Raw genomic sequence first — 10,000 nt, 5'->3', positions numbered from 1 at the left:
CTTTATGACTTAAAAAGTCATAATTATGGCATAAAAAGTCATAATGACTGTCATATTTTGACTTTTTATCTTATAATTATGACTTTGTATGTCATAGTTATGACTTATGTCAATTATTTCATAGTATGTCATAATTTTTTAAAAGGTAAAACATCACAATTATAAAAAAGTTGAAATCTTCTGAACACAAAAGGAGATATTTTGAAGAAGTTATGGTTCCCATTGACCATTAGTCCATAAATGAGGGTGTGATTTTCTGTTCGTGTTTATTATGTGAACCTCTGATTTAACAGTCATAATTTCATTGTTTTATTTCATAAATGTCTTAGTATGTCATAATTGTGACTTTTTAATCTCACAATTATGACTTATGTCATAATTAGGACTTAGTATGTCATCATTTATACTTTTCTTACATTATTATGACATTTCATAATTATGATTTTAATCTCATAATTATTACTTATTTCATAATTAGTATTTAGTATAATAATTTTGATTTATCTCACAATTGGGACTTAGTATGTCATAATTTAAACTTTTTATCTCCTAAATGACTTAGTAGATCATCATTTTTTGTTTTTAATAGATAATTATGACTTCGTATGTCATCATCTTGACTTATCTCAATTATGACTCATGTCTTAATTAGGACTTAATCTGTCATCATTTTGACTTTTATCTCATAATTAAAACATTGCATAATCTTGATTTTTTGTAATCTCATAATTAGTATTAAATATGTCATAATTTTGATTTATCTAATAATTAGGACTTAGTATGTCATAATTTTGACTTTATCTCATAATTAGGAGGTAGTAGTATGTCATAATTTAAATTTATTACTTATTTACTTTTAATCTCATGTCCTAATGTCATGATTAGGACTTTTTATGTCTTAATTAAGATTTAATAAAGCATGATTTTTTTCTTATGTTGTGGAAATGTTTCCATAGCAGATCATACTGATGATATAACCGAGAGTGTGTGAAACGCAGTGTTTGATTGTTCCCTTTGTGTAGGGCAGGTGTTGTGATGTGAGGCATGCTGGGAGATGATCTTCCCGTTCACATATTCAATTTAATTTCTCATTCTGTTGTAAATATGAAATTAAACTTGACTTTATATAAGGATGTGATTCATCTGTGTGATTTATCTGTTCCACGCATTTCCACACTACAAGAATGAGCACGGCAGAAACGTGTGTGTGTGCTGTGTTTCCTCTCTCGCAGGACGAGGTTCTGACCGTGATCCGGAGAGTGGACGATAACTGGGCAGAAGGCATGCTGGGAGATAAGATTGGGATTTTTCCTATCCTATATGTTGAGGTAAGTGTATTGAAGCCTGTCCTTTAAAGGGGTCCTATAATGCCCTTTTCACAAGATGTACAATAAGTCTCTGATGTCCCCAGAGTATGTTTATGAAGTTTTAGCTCAAAATACCCCACAGATATTTTTTATATCATGTTAAAATTGTCACTTTTTGAGGGTGAGCAAAAACACACCGTTTCTGTGTGTGTCCCTTTAAATGCAAATGAGCCGCTGCTCCCGGCACAGGGGGCGGAGCTTCAATAGCTTAGAGATGGAGTTAACTATCTTCTAGTCATTGATTAGCATATTCTGTCATGATAATCTATAAATTGTGGTCCGGGGGGGGGGGGGACTGCAGATGCTCAGGGGGAACTGCTCAGACTGCAACATTACACACTTACTAAAGTGAAATCATAATCAAACACCCTTTAAATATGCATCAGGAGAAAGGAAAGCTTGACGTTAAGGTTTATAAAAGACAACAAGCCACTTGTGCTGGCCTGAGACCGGGAGAAGCAGAGCGCTGTGTGTGTGACGAGTGATGCATTGTGGGTAATGCGTGTCGATTTTGAGCGTGATTAGAGAGGAGAGGCTTTTGATTTCAGATGTCCTGATGTCCTTCGGCAGTTATTCATGAATGCAACACTTTACTTTGATAAACACGTTGTCTGTGTGATGCACATGAGAAATGAGAAAGGTCATAAAATCATGTGAACAATTTTGCAAAAATATCATGGCGTGATTTTGTTTTTTTCAGACAGGATCATGATTTATCGCGATTCTGAGCAGTGCAACCGCACAAATTTCCTTATTTATAAATGCAGTCTTACAAGGGAACCAAACAAAAAAGAAAAAATATTTCACTTTATTTTATTTCATTATAGCATCTTTGTTATTAAAATAAGAACAAAGATTAAAATGATGAAAGGAGAAGAAAGATGTGAATGAAATAAACAGTGCTTTATTTTTTCAGCTACAGTAGGATGATGTAAATGAATGATCAAAAATGTAAAAATGAAACATTATGTATAATAAATATAGATTGATTCTTATTAAAGCTGCTGAAGTTACTCAGTCTAGAGCGGTGAGAGAGTCTCTTTTACTCTGTTGTTGTTTGATTAACATTAATAAAGCTCGAGTTTTTACTGATATTCATTTTTTTTTTTAAATCTGTAGGGCTGAAACTGAATTAGTTTGAAGTTTAATAATAATAATTATGACATAAAAAGTCAAACTCACAACCTCACAGAAAGTCATAATTTTGACTTTTTATCTCATAATTATGACTTTGTATGTCATAGTTATGACTTAGTATATTATAATTTCAACTGTCATAATTTTAAATCATTTTAAATCTAGTTGACTGCAGTGACTGTAAGTTATTTCTGTGAAGGAAAATTAAATAAAGTTATAAGAAGACCAACACTGAAGTGGAACAACAAGAGAAATATGTTAACTTTTAACATAATAATTTCACAACGTTACAGAAAATCATACGGGCCTTTTAATTATACACCACCATTCAAATGTTTGGGGTCAGTAGGTTTTTTCTTTTTTCTTTGATTTTTTAAAATACTTTTATTTATCAAGGACACATTTAATTTAAGTGACAGTAAAGACCTTTGTAAAGTTACAAAAACTTCTATTTCAAATAAATGCTGTTCTTCTATTAATCAAAGAATCCTGAAAAATTAAATAATAAAAATAACAAGCAGCATTTAGCGGGGTTCAAGCATTTAAGGCCTTTAAGCACATAAGCATTAAAGGCATTAAGTTTTATTTAGCAAGCATTTAACCACTGACATCATAGATGGAAAAGACCCAATACAGCCAATACAGGCAATTTACCATGGGTTTTAAAGCTTTTTGACAGTTATAGCGCCATCTATGGTCCGATCTACATACAATTTTGCATGCTTGTTTACTATGTTATGTCACATATGCCCAACAACTTTTGTGAAGTTCTGAGTTTTCGTTTAGGATTTATAGGCTTTTGAGTGTATTTTGCCACGCCATTTTCTAAATGACCCTGTTAGCCATACGAAAAATGCAAAAGTTCAACGTTATTTTCGATAATTATTGATCTAGAGAGTCCAGAGAATTGCCCTAGACTGGTCTGGTTCTGATCGGGCGAAAAACCAGGGACTAGGTCGCAAAAGTAGGTTTTGGACAAAATTCGACATAGGAGAAAATGTTTGCTGCCTAAATCGAAATTGGAGATATACATCTTGTCCTGCTTGACCCAAAGATCACAGTGATCACACTCGAGTCTAAGTCAAACGGTCTATGAGTTATGAGCGGTTTAGTACTTTTGGTTGCTGTAGCGCCACCTATGGGCCAATCGGGGTCATACTCTGATAGATTCTCCCCAAATTGAGGCCTGCATCTGCCCAGGTTTCAAGTCTCTAGCACTTACGGGTTGGTCTGCACGATCAGTTTTACAAACCCTTACTATTATAATAGGGTTTCAGCACTTTGAGCTTGAACCCCTAATAATTCATTACATTTATGTAGCGCTTTTTCTCGGTACTCAAATCGCTTATGTATCACAGTTTCCACAAAACCAGTATGAAATATGTTTTTAACATTGTAAATAATCAGAAATATTTCTTGAGCATCAGATCCTCATATTAGAGTGATTTCTGAAGGATCATGTGACACTGAAGACTGGAGTAATGATGCTGAAAATACAGCTTTGATCACAGGAATAAATTACACTTTACTATACACTAATACTAATTGAATTAATGTTGTATATTATTGTTGTATATATGAATATAATAGGCCTAATCATTATTATGTAGATATAAAATATCATTATTATATATATAATTAAATATGTAATTTTATATGTATATATATATATAGTTTTTAGATTATATTCATATCTATAGTCAAAATAATATAGTATTAATAATAATATATTAATTATATTATTATTAATAATTACATATAATAAAGTCATATGTGTATATACATACATCATTATTATCTATACTTTTGTAATTAATATATACTATATATGATTAATATATTTGATTATATATTATTATAACATTATCGTATATTATTATTATGTAATTATATATTATTATTAATAATATAATATTTTGACTATAAATATATATTGTTTTTATATTATATTCATATATAGAGTCAAAATAATATTTTCATAATTATGAATTATTATTATTATTTTATTTCATTCTTTTGATGTTCTTGACAGTTTTAGTGATGAAAGCGTGTCTATCTGCTGCAAGCGCTCCGTTAAGCACTGTACTGAACACAGCAGGAGGAGAGATTACTCTATTCCCCTGTGTAGCGCTTTGGGTTTGAGAAAAGCGCAATATAAATAAAATGTATTATTTTTATTATTACTGTGGTGAGATCATGAAGAGGAGAGACTCTAACAGTCACATCTTCATAAAACATACGCACACACACACACACACACACACACACACACACACACGCTCACACACACACGCTCACACACACACCCACACGCGCTCTCTCACACACATGCTCTCTCACACACACTCGCTCACACACACACACACACACACACACACACACACACACACACACACACACACACACACACACACACACACGTTAAAACACACTTGATATAAATAGTTCTTGATAGCGCAGCTTTATTCCCGCAGATCGTGAGTTATTTCTGTGCGGGTCTGACAGCGTGTCATTATTCTCTGCACACTCGCGGCTTTGTGATTTTCTTTTTGTCATCTTCGCGTGGCATAATTACTCTGCATGATGGGCTCTATTATTAGCACAATTAGCCAATAACCTGAAGGCGTCTAAACTCCTCACGTCCCAGCGAGAGCTTGACCTACAGTACACAGTATATTAACCACATTCACCACTCGAGGTGTGAAAGTTCACGACTGCACTAACGAGCTCCTGCGCGCCGGGATCCTAATGAACCGTCACGTGACCCGCCGGGATCCTAATGAACCGTCACGTGACCCGCCGGGATCCTAATGAACCGTCACGTGACCCGCCGGGATCCTAATGAACCGTCGCGTGACCCGCCGGGATCCTAATGAACCGTCACGTGACCCGCCGGGATCCTAATGAACCGTCACGTGACCCGCCGGGATCCTAATGAACCGTCACGTGACCCGCCGGGATCCTAATGAACCGTCACGTGACCCGCCGGGATCCTAATGAACCGTCACGTGATCCCCCGGGATCCTAATGAACCGTCGCGTGACCCGCCGGGATCCTAATGAACCGTCACGTGACCGGCCGGGATCCTAATGAACCGTCACGTGATCCCCCGGGATCCTAATGAACCGTCGCGTGACCCGCCGGGATCCTAATGAACCGTCACGTGACCCGCCGGGATCAAGTCAAGTCAAGTCACCTTTATTTATATAGCGCTTTTTACAATACAGATTGTATCAAAGCGCTTCACAGTGATAACATGAAAACAATATAACAAAGTTTGTTTCTAAAAGAAAATTGCGTCAACGTCCACCTTAATTAAGGCAGATCAATAATATTATTGAATATTAAATGTCCCCAACTAAGCAAGCCAAAAGCCAAGGCAACAGTGGCAAGGAACCAAAACTCCATCAGGGACAGAATGGAGAACAAAACCTTGGGAGAAACCAGACTCAGTCGGGGCCAGTTCTCCTCTGACCAACGAAGGAACAGTGCATGATTCGGTCAGCATTACAAGTCAGATTGGATCGGAACATTTAGAGTATTTATCCATTTCCATCCTTTTGAAGTCCAAGTAATCATGCCGATATTGAGACAAGTTGTTGAGGATCAGTGCCGTCCACCATAGAGAGTCCATATCGCCCGTGTTAAGTCGTCACTTCACAGGCTTTGTGATTGGGGCATCTGAAGTCTCCTAATGAACCGTCGCGTGACCGGCCGGGATCCTAATGAACCGTCGCGTGACCGGCCGGGATCCTAATGAACCGTCGCGTGACCCGCCGGGATCCTAATGAACCGTCGCGTGACCCGCCGGGATCCTAATGAACCGTCGCGTGATCCGCCGGGATCCTAATGAACCGTCACGTGACCCGTCGGGATCCTAATGAACCGTCGCGTGACCGGCCGGGATCCTAATGAACCGTCGCGTGACCCGTCGGGATCCTAATGAACCGTCGCGTGACCGGCCGGGATCCTAATGAACCGTCGCGTGACCCGCCGGGATCCTAATGAACCGTCGCGTGACCGGCCGGGATCCTAATGAACCGTCGCGTGACCCGCCGGGATCCTAATGAACCGTCACGTGACCCGCCGGGATCCTAATGAACCGTCACGTGACCCGCCGGGATCCTAATGAACCGTCGCGTGACCCGTCGGGATCCTAATGAACCGTCGCGTGACCCGTCGGGATCCTAATGAACCGTCGGGATCCTAATGAACCGTCGCGTGACCCGCCGGGATCCTAATGAACCGTCACGTAATCCGCCGGGATCCTAATGAACCGTCACGTGACCCGCCGGGATCCTAATGAACCGTCGCGTGACCCGCCGGGATCCTAATGAACCGTCACGTGACCAGCCGGGATCCTAATGAACCGTCGCGTGACCCGCCGGGATCCTAATGAACCGTCACGTAATCCGCCGGGATCCTAATGAACCGTCACGTGACCCGCCGGGATCCTAATGAACCGTCACGTAATCCGCCGGGATCCTAATGAACCGTCACGTAATCCGCCGGGATCCTAATGAACCGTCACGTGACCCGCCGGGATCCTAATGAACCGCCGGGATCCTAATGAACCGTCACGTAATCCGCCGGGATCCTAATGAACCGTCACGTGACCGGCCGGGATCCTAATGAACCGTCACGTAATCCGCCAGGATCCTAATGAACCGTCACGTGACCGGCCGGGATCCTAATGAACCGTCACGTGACCCGCCGGGATCCTAATGAACCGTCGCGTGACCCGTCGGGATCCTAATGAACCGTCACGTGACCGGCCGGGATCCCTAATGAACCGTCACGTGACCGGCCGGGATCCTAATGAACCGTCACGTGACCCGCCGGGATCCTAATGAACCGTCGCGTGACCGGCCGGGATCCTAATGAACCGTCACGTGACCCGCCGGGATCCTAATGAACCGTCACGTGACCCGCCGGGATCCTAATGAACCGTCACGTGACCCGCCGGGATCCTAATGAACCGTCGCGTGACCCGGCGGGATCCTAATGAACCGTCACGTGACCCGTCGGGATCCTAATGAACCGTCGGGATCCTAATGAACCGTCGGGATCCTAATGAACCGTCGCGTGACCCGCCGGGATCCTAATGAACCGTCACGTAATCCGCCGGGATCCTAATGAACCGCCACGTGACCCGCCGGGATCCTAATGAACCGTCACGTAATCCGCCGGGATCCTAATGAACCGTCACGTGACCCGCCGGGATCCTAATGAACCGTCACGTAATCCGCCGGGATCCTAATGAACCGTCACGTAATCCGCCAGGATCCTAATGAACCGTCACGTGACCCGCCGGGATCCTAATGAACCGTCACGTAATCCGCCGGGATCCTAATGAACCGTCACGTGACCCGCCGGGATCCTAATGAACCGTCACGTGACCCGCCGGGATCCTAATGAACCGTCACGTAATCCGCCGGGATCCTAATGAACCGTCGCGTGACCCGCCGGGATCCTAATGAACCGTCACGTGACCCGCCGGGATCCTAATGAACCGTCACGTGACCCGCCGGGATCCTAATGAACCGTCACGTGACCCGCCGGGATCCTAATGAACCGTCACGTAATCCGCCGGGATCCTAATGAACCGTCACGTAATCCGCCGGGATCCTAATGAACCGTCACGTGACCGGCCGGGATCCTAATGAACCGTCACGTAATCCGCCAGGATCCTAATGAACCGTCACTTGACCCGCCGGGATCCTAATGAACCGTCGCGTAATCCGCCGGGATCCTAATGAACCGTCACGTGACCCGCCGGGATCCTAATGAACCGTCACGTAATCCGCCGGGATCCTAATGAACCGTCACGTAATCCGCCGGGATCCTAATGCACCGTCACGTGACCCGCCGGGATCCTAATGCACAGTCACGTGACCCGCCGGGATCCTAATGAACCGTCACGTGACCCGCCGGGATCCTAATGAACCGTCACGTAATCCGCCGGGATCCTAATGAACCGTCACGTGACCCGCCGGGATCCTAATGAACCGTCACGTAATCCGCCGGGATCCTAATGAACCGTCACGTAATCCGCCAGGATCCTAATGAACCGTCACGTGACCTGCCGGGATCCTAATGAACCGTCACGTAATCCGCCGGGATCCTAATGAACCGTCACGTGACCCGCCGGGATCCTAATGAACCGTCACGTAATCCGCCGGGATCCTAATGAACCGCCACGTGACCCGCCGGGATCCTAATGAACCGTCACGTAATCCGCCGGGATCCTAATGAACCGTCACGTGACCCGCCGGGATCCTAATGAACCGTCACGTAATCCGCCGGGATCCTAATGAACCGTCACGTAATCCGCCAGGATCCTAATGAACCGTCACGTGACCCGCCGGGATCCTAATGAACCGTCATGTAATCCGCCGGGATCCTAATGAACCGTCACGTGACCCGCCGGGATCCTAATGAACCGTCACGTGACCCGCCGGGATCCTAATGAACCGTCACGTAATCCGCCGGGATCCTAATGAACCGTCGCGTGACCCGCCGGGATCCTAATGAACCGTCACGTGACCCGCCGGGATCCTAATGAACCGTCACGTGACCCGCCGGGATCCTAATGAACCGTCACGTAATCCGCCGGGATCCTAATGAACCGTCACGTGACCGGCCGGGATCCTAATGAACCGTCACGTAATCCGCCAGGATCCTAATGAACCGTCACTTGACCCGCCGGGATCCTAATGAACCGTCGCGTAATCCGCCGGGATCCTAATGAACCGTCACGTGACCCACCGGGATCCTAATGAACCGTCACGTGACCCGCCGGGATCCTAATGAACCGTCACGTAATCCGCCGGGATCCTAATGAACCGTCACGTAATCCGCCGGGATCCTAATGCACCGTCACGTGACCCGCCGGGATCCTAATGCACCGTCACGTGACCCGCCGGGATCCTAATGAACCGTCACGTAATCCGCCGGGATCCTAATGAACCGTCACGTGACCCGCCGGGATCCTAATGAACCGTCACGTGACCCGCCGGGATCCTAATGAACCGTCACGTAATCCGCCGGGATCCTAATGAACCGTCACGTGACCCGCCGGGATCCTAATGAACCGTCACGTGACCCGCCGGGATCCTAATGAACCGTCACGTAATCCGCCGGGATCCTAATGAACCGTCACGTAATCCGCCGGGATCCTAATGCACCGTCACGTGACCCGCCGGGATCCTAATGCACCGTCACGTGACCCACCGGGATCCTAATGAACCGTCACGTAATCCGCCGGGATCCTAATGAACCGTCACGTAATCCGCCGGGATCCTAATGAACCGTCACGTAATCCGCCGGGATCCTAATGAACCGTCACGTGACCCGCCGGGATCCTAATGAACCGTCACGTGACCCGCCGGGATCCTAATGATTCACGTGACGGTTCACGTGGCGGTGTGTGTGTGTGTGTACATACACACACACGCACACAAACACACACACAAAAACTCACGTGCACACACACA

The 10,000-nt window shown here is 44.5% G+C and overlaps 1 protein-coding gene across 1 annotated transcript in view; it reads left to right on the top strand.

The window, feature by feature from the left end:
• LOC130105372 (E3 ubiquitin-protein ligase SH3RF3-like) overlaps nt 1-10,000 on the top strand; it is a 149,480-nt gene that overhangs the window by 102,046 nt on the left and 37,434 nt on the right. The window contains exon 3 of the mRNA XM_056271357.1: nt 1,233-1,328. Within this exon, the coding sequence (XP_056127332.1) occupies nt 1,233-1,328 (96 nt within the window). The remainder of the gene's footprint in view (nt 1-1,232; nt 1,329-10,000) is intronic.

The sequence above is a fragment of the Rhinichthys klamathensis genome, unplaced genomic scaffold, assembly GCF_029890125.1.
Source record: "Rhinichthys klamathensis goyatoka isolate OS25496 unplaced genomic scaffold, OSU_Roscu_1.1 h1tg000318l_1, whole genome shotgun sequence".
NCBI classification, from domain to species: Eukaryota; Metazoa; Chordata; class Actinopteri; order Cypriniformes; family Leuciscidae; genus Rhinichthys; species Rhinichthys klamathensis.
The sequence above is the reverse complement of the archived record's forward strand: the minus strand, read 5'-3'. Positions and strand labels throughout refer to the sequence as shown.